Source organism: Mixophyes fleayi, chromosome 5 (genome assembly GCF_038048845.1).
Source record: "Mixophyes fleayi isolate aMixFle1 chromosome 5, aMixFle1.hap1, whole genome shotgun sequence".
In the NCBI taxonomy this organism is placed as follows: domain Eukaryota; kingdom Metazoa; phylum Chordata; class Amphibia; order Anura; family Limnodynastidae; genus Mixophyes; species Mixophyes fleayi.
In genome coordinates this window covers 8,432,939-8,449,573 of record NC_134406.1, presented here as the reverse complement: position 1 = coordinate 8,449,573, position 16,635 = coordinate 8,432,939, and the positions used below count along the sequence as shown (strand labels likewise).

Below are 16,635 nucleotides of genomic sequence, written 5' to 3'. Positions count from 1 at the left end.
ACATTTAACATCAAATTCTACATCCTCCATGAAACAAATTTATTAATACAAGTAAACTAGATGTAACATTGTATTTTCCAGTTTTATAACCTGGAAATAAGTCCAGCTTAAAATGTACACAAAACTTATGGTTGTTCCCCTCCACAGAAATATTTAGCAAAATACTAAAAAAGATTTATTTGACGAGATTAACAAGCAGAGTATAGTGATGCTGTGTCTCCCCAGATACAGACCAATATGATTACATATATAGAAGCACACACTGTTCCAGCTCTACAGGCAGACTCCCAGTGTGGCTCATTTGCATACCCATGATGCATCACTGTTATCTATCTGGGCTGGTTTCTTGGATTTTGCTTAACTTCTATAATATGTGACAACACAGAGTGTTTATTCACAGTCCCCTACACAGTGGTACACGGTCATATATTGCTTCGTTACACTTCCCTCCAGTCCGCAAAGGAGCTCATTTGCATACCCATAATGCACCACGAATATCTGTGTTCAGCCATTACTCGTTTTAATTCATCTTTTCTTTAAAGGTCGTCAAAATTTAAGTAAATCCATGAGGTGAAACGTGGCTGATTATATGTCCTATAGGCACAAAGTGAGAGTGAGCGAGCGCTGAGTGCACTCTCTCCGAGTGTAACAGCCTCCTCTGACGGCCGCACTGGGGCTGCTGATAACAATAGTTATACTCTGGTTTCTCTTCAGATCGAATAAATCTTTCGCCTTTTACTAAAGATTTCCGTGGAGAGGAACAACTATGAGTTTCATATAATTTTTTGATGCCCGGCTAACGCTGGGCTTGTTTACTGGTGAAAAACAGACATAAAGAATATCTTGTATCCAGCTATTACCAGAAAATCTTTTAACTTTTCAAGCTGTTACAATATTTGAATGAAAACATCACATTGTTACATCAGTGCTTTTGCCTGGTTTAATTATCTTGAACAGATCCAACATATACTCCTGGAAATGTCTGTTTGGATCCTAAACATATAATAGTTACTGTATGTGAGGTTGGTCACAGGACACAGACTGCGAATGTTTCACCCCACGGAGACGAAGGGATATAACGTTAAACAGTAAAAGACTAGGGGCTAGATTTACTAAGCTGCGGGTTTGAAAAAGTGGGGATGTTGCCTATAGCAACCAATCAGATACTAGCTGTCATTTTGTAGAAGATACTAAATAAATGAAAGCTAGAATCTGATAGGTTGCTATAGGCAACATCCCCACTTTTTCAAACCCGCAGCTTAGTAAATCTAGCCCTAAGTCATTTATGACAGAATCACGGATATGAAGCCAGCACAATTAATGTGACGCACATTCTCTAACCAGAGGAGGGGAACGTGCCCCCTCTAGGCCAGTGACATCAGGAATAAGGGGTTAAATATAAACAGTGCAGTAACAGTATAGACAGTTACTTATCATTAGTTTATTTTACATTAGAATTTTCCCATCTGACGGTTTGTAACTCATAGGGTTAAAGTGTTTGTCTGTACAGAGCGGAAGCAGCCACTGTAGGGACTGAACCAATGATAATGTAGCCTTTTACTCACTAGAAACTACTAACAACTGAGGTATGAGGAACGTTCGCAGTACACTTGAATGTAATGTATCGTATGTTTTTTGCACTTTTATACAAAATAAAGATACTTTTTCAATAAAAAAAATAAAATGTGAGCTAACACTTTTCTAACATTTTTGCCCATCGAAGACTGGATTTTTTTATTTAATTTTTTAAAAGTTTATTTTTGAAGAGCCAAAACGATACAAACAAACACCAGGAGTCTAATACAACATTGATATAATACATATCCACAAAGTAAAATATACAGTATGTCCAACAAAAAGAAAAGGGACAATAGCATTGATATGTCAGTATCGGTGGATTCCGGATTTTGTATAAGAATGGGGGAAAGGGTAAAGAGGAGAAGGGGAATAGAAACGGCGTGGCTAAGACTGGATTTTTTTACAAAAGACCTTTCCCCCCCCCCTTCCTTTCTTATATGTTTAACTTTGGTTTATTTTTTGCATATTTTCAATGTTTATCTAACTAGGACATTTAAATACATAAATGGAAAACTATGTAAAATTGGCTGACTTAAGATTGTAAACTAAAACCTGCACTTTGCCAGATCTAATGAGATATATATTATTTTTTTTTACTTTTCTAATCAACTCTCCATACATTCATACTGTATGTCAATTTGTTTGATTGCCCTTTATCCACACATTTGTATTCTTTGAAATTGAACTCAATAAAGTTATTGCAAAAAAAAAAAAAAAATGAGCAACATTGTTCCTCATACCTCAGCGATCACACTAGTTCCTAATGAATGGACAGGCTGAAAAGTGGTTCAGTCCAAAACCGCGAGCTAGAGAACATCTAGCTCGCTGACATCATTGAGACCGCCCAATAAGCATATTAATAATTATCCAACAAAAAACTATTTCCATGCAGTGTTTTTTCAACAACTGCTCAGAACCTAATTTACTATTAGATTGCAAGCTCTTGTGAACAGGGCCTCCACGTTGTACAACAATGAGAAATATGTTGGCATTTTACACATAAATTAATAATAGCACTAAAATTTGGCGGCAATTCTGAAAGCATAAATTATACACTGTATAAATGCCGTACAAAATTATAGCACAAAATCATAAACCTCTGATGAACCGATCCCTTGTACAATAGTATCACACAAGTACTGTACCTTTCCGTAATAAGAGATGGCCTCTTTGAACTTTTCTATAACATCGTCTGGGCTGAGGCAGTTCTTGGCCCGTCCGATCTCCATGCTAGCATCTAAATTTATCCCGTTGGTGGAAAGGGCGCCTGTTTCAAGAAAATGATCGAAAATTTGTATCATTGATACGTCGTGGACAGCTACTATTACTGGTATTTTAATTTTATAAGTGGAAGGTTAAATAGCAGAAATTAGAACTGGGGTTATGTCATTTCTACAGATCACTCAAATGACTTCGCTCCCTGCAGAGTAGAAACACACTAGGGACCTCCTAACAAAAATACCCACAATTCTCTATGGCCACCTCAAACTTAGAAATCATCCAGTCTTAGAGCTTAGAACAATTGAGGTGGAATCGGTCTAATGAGAGGACTTCATCTTATACGGATGTTGTTGTCCAAAATTCATTGCTTACTGGGACTTGTGGAACTACAAGCACCAGCATGCCCTATCAGCTTAGCAAGCTGGAAGAGTTCCACAGTAGTATTTCTTAGCTCTACAGCCAGCTGCATTGTTTTCAATGTGGCTGCAGGTCAGCACCAGCTCAGCCAGTCACAAGCAGGCAGCATATAACCAATGCTTGTGATTCGCTGAACATTTCCCATTTACTTCCATGGCGGCTAAGTTATTACTATTAGCTGATGGTGATGTGTGTATAGCTCAGCCTGTGACAGACTCAGCAGTAGGCGGCTGTGTTATTACGATTAGCTGATGGCGATGGGTGTAAAGCTCAGCGTGTGACAGACTCAGCAGTAGGCGGCTGTGTTATTACTATTAGCTGATGGCGATGTGTGTATAGCTCAGCCTGTGACAGACTTAGCAGTAGGCGGCTGTGTTATTACTATTAGCTGATGGAGATGTGTGTATAGCTCAACCTGTGACAGACTCAGCAGTAGGCGGCTGTGTTATTACTATTAGCTGATGGAGATGTGTGTATAGCTCAACCTGTGACAGACTCAGCAGTAGGCAGCTGTGTTATTACTACCTCTTTAGAAGCATGCAATAGTGAATTTATATGTGGGCACCAAAGACCTCCTTTAAATGGAAGTAAATACAACAAGCTGAGAAAACATGTGCTGACCCGCTTAGTTAAGTATCCATTTTCACCCTAGTTATAGTATATTTCTGTGTACTGACCTGGATCAATAAGGACTTCCTGCGCTCCTGTATAAGAAGAACAAGACAGAGAAAACAGAGTCAGCTCAGTGGAAAATATACCAATATTAAGTATCAGACTACGAGTTTATACATACACAAAACACTGGTAAAAAATATAATAGCATTAAAAAAAAAACAACAAACAAACATCTTCAGAATACATAAATCCTTGGCTGCCACAAACGTGAGAAAGCTAATGCACCTTTTTACCAATCCAGGACCCCTCTCCACTCTCCACGGTAGCTCATTTCAAAATTATACAGAACACTTTGAAAGGTAAATGTAACATTTACAGGCATTTAGATATATATTAATAGAGTTTTTGTCGAATACAGTAAAAAACATTAAGATTATTACAGCGCGAAAATATGAAATACAGAAAACAGCAAAGTCTTAATTTACCAGCATCTATGTACAGGAGGTAATAAAGTCTCAGGATAATATTAGGACATTTAGCGGAATATTATCCACAAACTTACCAACATGAATTTATAGCATTCAAAGGGAATTAAAAAACAAATCAAAATATTTTGATAAGGGGCAGAGGAGGGAAATCTCTATTAACTTTGAATTCCTTAAAAGTCTAAACAGTACTGTTTATTCAGAGAATCAGAAATTGCTCACTGGATGCTGCCATATTTCTGTGAAAATACGTCCCACGACCCTACTTACTGATGTGGTTAAAAAATAAACTGATTACAATAGTCTAAGATATTTTATCAGACATATAATAGATACTCTGTTCTTTAACATGTGCAACATTTAATCCATTGCCATAAAACTTCCTTTACTCCCTGTACATACAGCAGAGTATACCGTCCACTTTCACTGACCATCAGACAAATCCCAGACAGCATAGGTTGGGATTGTACCCCAGCTCAGGCTGGGGTACAATAAGCTGAATGAGTGTAAGTTATGACGACAGAACCATATAACAGAGAAAGTGACCACCCCCTTCCCCCCATGTTATCTCGTCGCTCCACACAATGAATCTGTCATACCTGGCCTGTGCCTCTTATTGGCCTCTGTGGATAGAGCCACGTTCTGGGTCTGGCAGGCTCCCACCTTTCCTCCTGTTCCTCCCGGGTAATGATGTATAACGGAGGCGGAACACAGGCCCTCTAACGCAGCTGCAATGATATTGGCAGAAAAATCGCTCAGAACGACATAACAATACCCTGTTACAGATCCATAACACTGTCTGCTGGACTAATTGCACAGAGAGATGCTTAATGTAACAATCCTGCTAATTAGCCACTCCCACTCTACAGAACAGACTTCTGGGAAATGCAATTACCATAGCAGTCCTTTGAGCTAATGTTCCATCCACTGGGAGGTCCGTGACACAGGCAAAGGGCTTACAGAATTCCCCATAAAGGTGGGGTACCAATGCAACTTGGATTTCCCAGAACCCTCTTCTCCGGTTTGCATATTGTACCTCAAAGGCCCCTAATAAACTATAACTTACCTCCCAGCCACACAAAGTCGTTGACGGCTCGTAACAGCTCTACAGCCATGTGGTAATGGACCAGAGCATCTTGCAGCATCCCGGCCTGCAGACACAGGTCCCCTACGTGCTTCCGCATACGGCCCTGACATCGCTTCTTGTAATGTCTGTGGAAAGAGAGGTCAGTAAGCCCACCACTCAGAGATTGCCTTAGGCGCACATACAATATATTAAATAGAAAACGTGTGAGTGGATACGTTTATTGCTAGTTTTACCGTAGCAGTCAAATATATAGCACCTATATAAAAGAAGAAAGATATACTAGGTTAAATTAACTGGAGATCTGAACATAGATATTAGATTGCAAGCTCTTTGTAACAGGAACCTAGATTACCATTTCCCCCTGTTAAATATGTAAACAACTGCTCACCCATAACTATAAATTGGTGGCAATCAATATTACGGCTATGGGAAAGCCGACATACTTTTAAACAAAGCCACAATAACGATTGTTATAATCCCGATACTATTAAATAGCCAACTTACTATATAACAGATTCTAACTTTTTCCGAAAGTTTAAATAACCGGGCAGTGTAATATCCGAATGGGCTAAACAGCTACACGAGTAAATGACTTCAGTTACCATACACAGAGTGAAAATGCCGGTTTTAAAGCGGTATTACTCAGACCCCACGCCATGTATAATGGCATACACATGTGGGGTCCAAGTATTGCTGCTTTAAATCCGCCTTTTTCACTCTGTCATAGGTAACAGACGTAATTTCCTCGTATAGCTGCTTAGCCCATTCGGGATATTACACTGCCCGGTTATTTAAACCTTTGGAAAAAGTTAGAATCTGTTATATAGTAAGTAGGCTATTTATTAGTATCGGGCTTTCCCATAGCCGTTAACCCATACCCCCCTATAAATACATGTGCACAAACTAAATTTACTGTTCTCGTGTCGGAAACACAGATATAACTCATTAATAGAGGTCAATGTGAAACTGGGTATATAACACAGACAATGGCACAAACATGCCTGTAATTGACAGGTATGACACTAGAGGGGAGTAGTGAGACATTATTAAAAGTATCTGAATGAACTCAAACATTTGATAATCCCTCTACAGAAAACAATCTGGAATTGGTTAAGAGTCAATGGACCTTATTTTATTCATGGAGCAATATGCACACAACTGTATTCATAGAAGCCTAACAGGTCAGGTTTTCTATTTTTTTCTGTACAATCTCATGAGGCTTAATAACCAGCTTCTCCCCATTCAATAATTCTCCAAGCATTAATGCCTGGGGAAGTCAATATCTGTCAGAGAGCATCGCTGGAATGGTAGGGGGTCTAATAAAAAAAGGACCCACGTTGTACCAGAGACGAGGAAGTAGAAGGGAAAAAATAAATGATCTGGGATGGAACTCCCTATTAAAAACAATTGTATTTATATATTTATTTTGTTTTAGCACGTACATGTGAAAACATTTCCTGTTATATATTCTGTGGGAGGCAGTGTGTTTGTTTATACACAACAGAGAGCCACGAGCGGTTCTTGGAGATCCTCTGCTCCGCTAAAAAAATGAGTGGCTCAGATAGAGAAGGGGACATAATTATAAGCACAGATATAGGAGAAAATATTACAAGAAGACAACAAGAACAATGGTTGTGTTTCAAAGTAGCTGTTGTCGAAGTCAAATAATTGGATATGGTCATTCTAATTCCCTATTTATCCTCAAACGTCCTTCAATCGCCTAAGAGATCGCTCCTTGCGTATGCAAGTTATGGATTATAAGGAATAAATGATCAGAATGGTATTATGTGTGTAATGCAAATAGACCAGATGAACCAGCTTTCGGCGGGAAGATTAGTATGCATCTGTTGGAGAGCTGTCCCCCACCCTTGGAGGGCATCATTTGAACTGGCCAATGACCTGCATTATACTGGACCGTCCTGAAGCCTGAACCAATGGAAACATGCCAAATCATCTCTATTGTTTTCACTGTATCACTAAGTGTATATAAGCAGGAACTCTGGGCCCAGTAGGCAGTCTTCTCGACCAGACTCAGGACTGAATGACTGTATGCTGGATCCACGGCGCCTGCGTATGTCATCAGCTGTACTTATATTATTGAATTGTTATTCTACTACTTTTTGCTATTAAACCGCATTGTGAGTTGAAGACACACTATGTTAAGTGGACAATCTTCATAGGATAGCGACTAGACGTACATAACACTGTTTAACTACTGTGTGTAGCAGACACTGTCATAGTGTGCCGAAACACATTCTGCACAAAATTCAGGCAGCACAGTTGTCTAGTGGTTAGCACTTCTGCCTCACAGCGCTGAGGCCAAAAGGTCAATTCCCGACCATGGCCTTATCTATGTGGAGTTTCTATGTTCTTCCTGTGTTTGCGGGGTTTCCTCCGAAAACATACTGGTAGGTTAATTGGCTGCTATTAACTTAACCTTCGTCGCTCTCAGTTTGTCTGTATGTTAGGGAATTTAGACTGTAAGCTCCAATGGGGCAGGGACTGATGTGAGTGTGTTCTCTGTACAGCGCTGCGGAATTAGTGACACTATATAAATAGCTATTGATAATGAAGATTATTTATTTATATGGAAAAGCTTTAAAAATCAGCCATTTAATATAGTTAAAAGCATGTGCACCATTGCCGCGAATACAGTACAGAATTGCAAGATAACACTCAACCCATTTGTTGAGAACTGACCTACCACGAAATTTATGACTGTGATTAATGAGCAGCTGAACAGTGCCTACAGATACGACTCAAGGAGAACATATCACACAAACCTGCTGTCTGGATCCAGCCCCACAAAATCTTTCTTTTCATACGGTACATAAAGAAGTGGGATCTTCTCTCCAGACTTCTCATTGGTCCTGTCAAGACGTTTGCATTCCAGAACAATGAACAGAGACTGAATAAAATCCTCCACGCGTTTCTCCACCGCTTCACAGTCTTCGCAGCTGGGGTAAAAGGCCACATGAATGCGGGACTGATCCGCTACCGATTCCTGCAGCCCGAAGACAAAGAGCCGGGAATCGTACAGGGTGGAGCTGTAGACTTCCTTTTGCTGGTCAAACTTCAGGAACGTTTGGGGCAGCTCTTTAGTTGAGCTGCATTCGGCAATAGATATGAGGCCGACCACTTTTCGATGAGTCTGGAAATCTCCCCATTCATTATTCTCCACTGGATACTGATGCCGGTAACGAATGTACAACCAACGCTGGGACATGCTGACAGACACTTGACATACGGAAGAGATACGTTTGTAGATTTTAAAGAAGTTGTCATTTTTCAAGACCCCCACGGGTTGGACCACAACAAGGACTGATTGGTGGTCCTCGGCACACTGCATATAATCGGGGACACTCATTCTGCAACGTAATGTAGTTCTTACTGAAACGAAAAATAAAACATGGCAACATTTCAAAAATAATTCATGAAATAGGTAACCCCATAATGGACACAGGACAACTACACCCCCCCCCCCCCCCCCCAACATGACCTGACCACTGGACATGAACATAATACAATTCTATTATACACTATACAGACATAGGACACTACATCCCCAACATGACCTGACCACTGGACATGAACATAATACAATTCTATTACACTCTATACAGACATAGGACACTACACCCCCAACATGACCTGACCACTGGACATGATCATAATACAATTCTGTTACACTCTATACAGACATAGGACACTATACCCCCAACACGACCTGACCACTGGACATGATAATAATACAATTCTATTACACTCTATACAGACATAGGACACTACACCTCCAACATGATCATAATACAATTCTATTACACTCTATACAGACATAGGACACTACACCCCCAACATGACCAGATCACTGGACATGATCATAATACAATTCTATTACACTCTATACAGACATAGGACACTACACCTCCAACATGACCTGACCACTGGAAATGATCATAATACAGTGATGGGCAAGATTATATTTTTAGGGACATTTTAAGTGGCTCTTGGTCATGCATGAAGACTATATATCACCATTACAGACAAGCATCAGATCACGTTATGAGGTGAACAGCAACATGAAGTTTTCACATAGGTTACCCTATGGTTGCCTAGCTGTACAGTTGGTGCGATATGGACTAATCTGGAAAAGCGCTAGAAGTTTGTGCATCACCTTTTACAAATATAATTTTATTGTGTTTTACATATTTCTCGTAAGTGGTTTACTCATATAATATACAGAATAAGAAAATCCAGCCATCAGAACAAGGGTAGTAGCACTGGGCAACTGATCGCTAAAAACACTAAACACTAAAACCAGGGACATTTTCAGGAATAAAAATTTCCAGTGACAAATCTTCGAAACCTAGACATTGGGACAGACTGACGTCTCCATTGCAAGAAGTTCCCTAAAATACAATGGGATCCAATGAAAGCTGCATTAGGCCGGTGCCAATCCTGGATTCAGTGGCAGAACTGCTGCCACAGCAGGGGTTGCAGCCAGTATGGGGCCCAGCAGTGTTGGGACACCCTCCTGGGGCCACCATTCTGCTCTCATAAGAGTGGGACCTGCCCATGCATAGGGAGACCCAGAAGGACAGAGCTGGAGCATCCTCAATGTGTTCAGCCACTTCCAGTATTGTTACAGCAGTAAATTCCTGAACAGACACAAATGCTAGGGGCATTTCCATTATTAATTTCATTACGAGCATCGTAACTGCTTTTATATATTAATGACTTTTCATAGCCTGTGTGACACATTATCACATTTTACATTCATGTGAATGACCTGGATCTCAGCAACTTTTCTTATCTGCTAGGTGAAAATGCTTCAGGTAGTGTTCATGAGTGGTTAGATGTTATGGGAACAACTAGTGCATCAGCAACAAGCAGATCCCATAGACTGCAGTAATATGAATTAATAGCAGATATGTGCTGCTTTTTGCTAACATATAAACTGTTGATTCCAAAACGCAAGCGATACCCTAGCCTCATGCACGCCACGTCAGTAACAGCTGCAGATGTACATGTGAACTATCAGCACTATGGCCATGAAGCTTGATTACTTTGTGTGTCTGGTGTAAAGCTGACCTGGTAACTATACGTATATAAAGAACAGAACAGGTTTCTTCCTCCATTTAATGTAATGCAGGGACATAACAATGACATGAGCTCAGAAGAGGTGTGTAAGTCACAAGACAGTCTGGGGCCACACAGTGCAGATGATAAAAGGTTCCAGATGTACGAGTCCTTGGGGTAAATGTATGAACATGCGGGTTCTTCAACACCCGTGTGTTCGGCAATTAAATTTCAAGCGGCGCTGCATTGTAAAGGGAAGTTTCATACATTTACCCCCTTGTGTGCAGAGGAGCCCTACATTAAGACAGTCAGGGGCCCCTCATGCTGGCCATGTCGGGGCCTCACAGTGCAAATGATAAAATGTTCGAGGTATATGAGCCCTTTGCCAAGACTGTCAGGGGCCACTGATGCTGGTCCTGCAAGGGCCACACAGTGCAGATATGTGCTCTATACTGAGACAGTCAGAACCCCTGATGATGGCCCAGTAGGAGCCACACAGTGCAGATATGAGTCCTACATTGAGTCAGGGGCCCCTGATGCTGGAATTGCAGGGGCCACACAGTGTAGCTATGAGCCCTATACTGAGACAGTCAGGGGGCCCTGATGCTGGAATTGCAGGGGCCACACAGTGTAGCTATGAGCCCTATACTGAGACAGTCAGGGGCCCCTGATGCTGGAATTGCAGGGGCCACACAGTGTAGCTATGAGCCCTATACTGAGACAGTCAGGGGCCCCTGATGCTAGAATTGTAGGGGCCACATAGGGCAGATATGAGCCCTACGATGACAGTGAGGGGCCACATAGTGCAAACATGAGCCCTACAATGAGACAATTAGGGGCCACATAATGCATGTGACTCAGCCCAGCATTGTCACACAGAGAGGGGACCCCGAGTCCTGCACCCCGGTCTATCAGTGACACCCTGCAGGGACATAATACGATCAGCAGGAGGCAGCACCGCTCACCCACCTGTCTCCCAGCTCTGATCCCTCAGTACTGACTTCCGCTTCCTGCTTCCTTGGGGGAGGAGCCGCCCAACCACAACACAGGAGGGGTGATATCACACAGACGTCTCTCACACCGAGCAGCACGAGCAGAGACACTTACAGACAACATTTACAGCTATTATAATTCTCGTTTTATGAAACACAATCAAAACATCCGCAGGTTTATTATCCTGTATGCAGGGAAACATGTGAAGACGTCACAAGTCTCCCCCCGTGAGTTGCCGTACAGTTGGTATCTCCCACTGCGAGGCTGCGCCGCTCACGATGCGTTGATTGGAGGAAAGCAGCTCGCGCTGCAGATGTTGTTTTGACTGTTGGCCAATCACTTTGCACGGATACGCATGCTGCCGCGCGTCATCAATTGCTAAGATTGGCTGGAAATGTTTATTGTTACCGGCTGAGAAGAAGAGTCGAGTGGGAAGCTACCGCTGGGTGGCGCTGTGTATCAGTGCACTGTACCCCGCATGCGCAGCCCAGCATCATTCTAATATGAATGGGGGAATCGGTAACAAGTCAGACAATTCTATTTACTGACAGTTTTGTCGACAACCAGCATTTTCACTGGCATATTATATTTGTAGTATTAGTTTGTATTGGTAATTAGATGTTTACAACATTATTTACTACATAAAGAAAACAATAAAGTGAATAATTGGCTGAGTGCTCAAGAAGTAATACACAATGGAATCATTTTATTACATAATGTAACCTGTAACTCTTCTGATCTCCACAACAACATACAAAACAGTTTCTCACAGTTCAAGTGTAACAAATTCCATCTGAAAGTATTTGTAATAAAAAAAAGTAATTTTTTTCTTTGTTAAATTGTGATTTTCCATATTCAATCCCACAAATCATAATAAAAAACAAACACATCATAGTGCAAACTATTTTATAAATATTAGAATACATTACTTTGTGTCAAATAGTAATAGGCAAACAGAAATTAGTTTGCAATTCTGCTATATGTTCTTGTTATATGTTTAGAATAGGAACAAATCAATATTTCTCTAAATAGAATGTTTATATAGATGTTTGTTGAACAACACTCTTGTCACAATGGAACAACAGGTGGGCAGTAAATGTTTGAATTAGACCCTCTCTGTACCTCCGATCCCGTCCAACACGTTTCAATAATTAGATAAGGTGCCTTGAAAAAGCGCCAATTCTACACTTTATTATTTTCTTTATATTTCAAATTTGGGATTTTATGGGATGAGATCCTTATTGTGAACGGCTGCAAGTGAGTAGTTGCGCCAAACACCTAGATATTTATATTTTACATTATTTAGCACATAACCTGTGATATACTCTTCTTCTTTTTTTATGAACATAAAGGTTTTTATTTTACATTGTATTTAAACTTACTGACAGTTGGCAGCCATAAGCTCCAATTTAAATGGCTGCATAGGACCAAAAAGAAGTATTCGGCAAACTGCAACTGACCATCCATGGGTCATGATGTCCGATTTTAGGTATCTGATATGATAATCTTATTATACAGCTGTGATACATGGAGAAAGAAGTCCAACTAACCACAAACTTCCATATTTACCTACAGGTTGTCTTTCCTTAGTAACTGACCGGTGTTTGGCCTGATATATATAGATCAGTTTGGACAGACTGGCTCCCAAAGATATCTCTATATATTATGTTTAAAGATACAGTACAAAGTGCATACCTCCCAACCAGAGGAGATTGGGCCCCGGAGGGAACCGGGGTCCACAGCTCGCTAGTTCCCCATGCAGCGGGCCCCATTATCTCCATGGGGCCCGCTGCACCAATGGTAGTTCCATCACTGCTCCCAACTGTCCCGATTTGTGGGCTCTGTACCCCACTCCCATTCTGGACCCATAATGTTGGGACGTAAATGCACTCACTGGTCCTCTGCATAGCAGTGCAATGGTGAATGGGTGCCAGGAGCACCAGACACAGGGGCACATGGCGTTAGACGGGTATTTAGTGGATAGTGGAAGACATTAAGGGGCGGCCTAGCGTTATCAGAGTGCTAGGCACTCTCCCAGGATTGCCACACCCTATGATGATTAGGACACGCCCCCTTTTATCATCTGTCCTGACTGTTTCCTACCCCCCATTGTTGGGGGGTAGGAAACAGTCAGGATGGTAATGCTTTAAATCATGTATACCACATTTAGCTATTTTTTTTTTATAACATGGATTTTCATACTGCTCATGTACCCCAAAAACAGCTGGTGCAAATGTCCCCAATGATGGTAACTATCAGTAACACTATCTAGCTGCTCCTGATTGGTTGTTTGAGGATTGACCTCCAATAGATGGTGCTTCATTCATTACTATCCCAGCTATATTAAGTAAAGTAATTAAATTAATTTGCGCCCTTCTATGCGCATTAATTAACTTTCATTTATATACAGGCTGCTGCAGGAAAGACAATGCCCATTTATTTTTTACAACAGAGGAGGTGTTGTTGTATTTAATATTTTTAATATATGGCAAATATGGTATGATTTTCGCTTTTACTAATAAGACATTATTCCTTCTTGTGTATAATATTTTTTATTATATTATTAGGTACGTATAAATTAAGCAAAGCCACTTCTGCATTGAACACTAACACACAGGCCTAATGCTTCCCTCAGACATACATACACACACTCCATACACTTTATGTAAGTAACACTATTTTTTAGTTGTTTGAAATTCAAAATGTGTCCAAATGTCCATTTGGAAGCAAGCAGAAAAGCCTGAATTTTTTTTGCTTAGCTGTGCCTAGAGCAGGGGAATGAATGTATATACTAAATCCACGTTTATTCTGTTTGTCTGTGCAGCCTATGGGCACAGTCAGGGAGTTGTCTCATCTCTGCACACTGTCATATTATCAATCTGATCACACCCTAATGACATCATACCTCACCCATAATGATGTCACACATATCGGAAAAGACACTAAGCCACACCCCCATCTAATCCCTTCCTACTACCCCCACACACACACACCTATTGTATTGCGAGAGGATTATCGCATTTGAATTACAGTGACAGGAGAATGTAAGGAAGAGATAAAGTAATTTGGGAGAAGAGAAGACAAACAATGGAACTGTATACATGGTGAGCTTTGTAAGCTGACTTACTAGCACCTCCATAACAACTAGGTAAAGAGCACTAAAAATAATGTTTTTACACCTTCATCCCTTAATATTTACATTAAATGCTTTGAGAACATGTGAAGCCAACTGGGAATGGAATCCCTTGTAGTATTGCATTACAAAGCTGTCTGGGTCAAGACTTTTCCCTGTGGGGGAATGAAATCTGACTAAAGAGAATTCCTCGTCAGTAAGTGGATCTTCCATGTCAGAAGCAGCAGCTGGGGGAGGGGAAGGGCACTGTATGTGTTTTGGTGGATCAGTGCACATTACGTTGCTCAGGTGTTGGAGGATACATCAAGGGGTAAATGTATCAAGCTGAGAGTTTTCCGGCGGGTTTGAAAAACCAATCAGATTCTAGCTATCATTTATTTAGTACATTCTACAATATGATAGCTAGAATCTGATTGGTTGCTATAGGCAACATCTCCACTTTTCAAACCCGCCGGAAAACTCTCAGCTTGATACATTTACCCCCAGGTGTCAGTTGTACAATTCACCATAGTATCTGCAAAATTCTTTTGCAATCGCACTAGAGGTCAAGCTAGAGAAACCATAAGAGTTCTGAGTTTTTTCTAAGTGCTCTGGCCATCATTTTACCTTTGTCCATGTGCATCCTATCTCTCCTCAGTTTGTTAAGGACCATGGATGGTTTCTCAAGTATGTTCAAGTACTTTGCACGAGACGGCCAACTGTGATCCCAAACCGTTAGCCGGTTCTCGAGGTTTCTGGCCCGCTCCAGGCAAGACTTCTACAGCATTGCAAATGTGCTGAATGCGGGAAAACACTTGAAGTCTTGCAATAACATACATTTAACAACAATTCCCTAAAGAACATACATTAGTCCAGTGAGTTAAAACAAGATTAAGGCTGATTCGCACAGGACGGGTTGAGTAACCTTTAGGGGCATAAGAGGGTATTGTTGCAATTTGGGGTCACTGGCTATGATCTTGGGGTGTGGGCCTCAACGGTGAAAGAAATCTGGAGAGTAAGCAAAAATCTTACATTTACTGTAGAAATCAGAGACAGTCTCTGGAAGCAGATAATTCAATTAAAAACAAACAGGTGCAACGATCCAGGACAGTTAACTAGCTACAGACCATTATCCGTCTTAAACATAGATCTGTAAGTCTGCAAAACAAATTACTGGTAATGAGATCACTGCCCCGTTTGCCCCAGATTATTCAGTGGGATCAGGTTGGCTTTATTCCCAACAGAGTGGCTGACTAAACTTCATGGTACATTCGCTGTTGAACAAAGAAAATGAAGCCCGGGTGTTAGGAACTCCCAAGTCAGTAAAGTGAAACTCGGGAACTACTCTGAAGGCCAGGTGTTCGCTGGAGCCCCTAGTGGTGGGGACAGACTGGGCTGCGGGCCGACCGAGGGTCGAGTAGCGTATACTGACTTAAAGGAGTTTCCCAGGAGTGATTGGTGGACTGTATATAAGAGAAATCCAAGGTCCAAAGGTCACAGGCACAGATGCAATATCCAAGGGCAAGCGAAGTGTCAAACTCACAGGCAAAGAAGCAAAATCCGAATTCCAGGCCAAAGGTCAAGGTCAGAAGAGAAAGGTGACAGGTCCAATAACAAGCAGGGGTCAAACACGGGTGGTCAAATCTAAGGTAGCAGGAACCTAAACGGATAGTACAAGCAGGCAGCAGGACTGAGGACAGAACGCTATAACCGGCAATGAGGCATCAGCCCTCATTGCCTTAAATGCAGCCCAGAGCCAATCACAAACAGAGCCACAGTTGCAGACTACTTGCCAGATACTAAAAGGCCAATCAGGGCTTAACCCTGAATCTCACACCTGCAGGCTAAAGACTGCTAATTCAGCCACAGGCTGAATCTAACTATTAGCCCCTAATGCGCAGGCGTGCCTGGCTGCAGTGACGCTGCCCGGCCGTTGCCTTGGCAACGGTCGGGAGCTGGAAGGAAGTGACGTCCCGGTCGTCATAGCGACGGCCGGGATGCTGGGACCAACAGGATGCGAGCCGCGGCGGCTGTGATTACCGCCGCGG

At 41.5% G+C, this 16,635-nt stretch overlaps 1 protein-coding gene and 1 non-coding gene across 4 annotated transcripts in view; one reads left to right on the top strand and one right to left on the bottom strand.

Moving 5' to 3' along the window:
* Positions 1-11,470, bottom strand: part of TRAPPC9 (trafficking protein particle complex subunit 9) — a 456,795-nt gene extending 445,325 nt beyond the window's left edge. For all 3 annotated transcript variants that reach the window (XM_075211675.1, XM_075211674.1, XM_075211676.1), the window contains exons 1-6: positions 11,452-11,470; positions 8,187-8,793; positions 5,383-5,528; positions 4,916-5,044; positions 3,894-3,920; positions 2,724-2,845 (exon numbers count right to left, since the gene is read on the bottom strand). In XM_075211675.1, the coding sequence (XP_075067776.1) occupies positions 2,724-2,845; positions 3,894-3,920; positions 4,916-5,044; positions 5,383-5,528; positions 8,187-8,770 (1,008 nt within the window). In that variant the 5' untranslated portion in view covers positions 8,771-8,793; positions 11,452-11,470. The remainder of the gene's footprint in view (positions 1-2,723; positions 2,846-3,893; positions 3,921-4,915; positions 5,045-5,382; positions 5,529-8,186; positions 8,794-11,451) is intronic.
* Positions 695-809, top strand: LOC142159704 (U5 spliceosomal RNA). The gene has a single exon (XR_012692966.1). It is a non-coding gene; the product is annotated as a U5 spliceosomal RNA (small nuclear RNA).
* Positions 11,471-16,635: the final 5,165 nt, after the last annotated feature.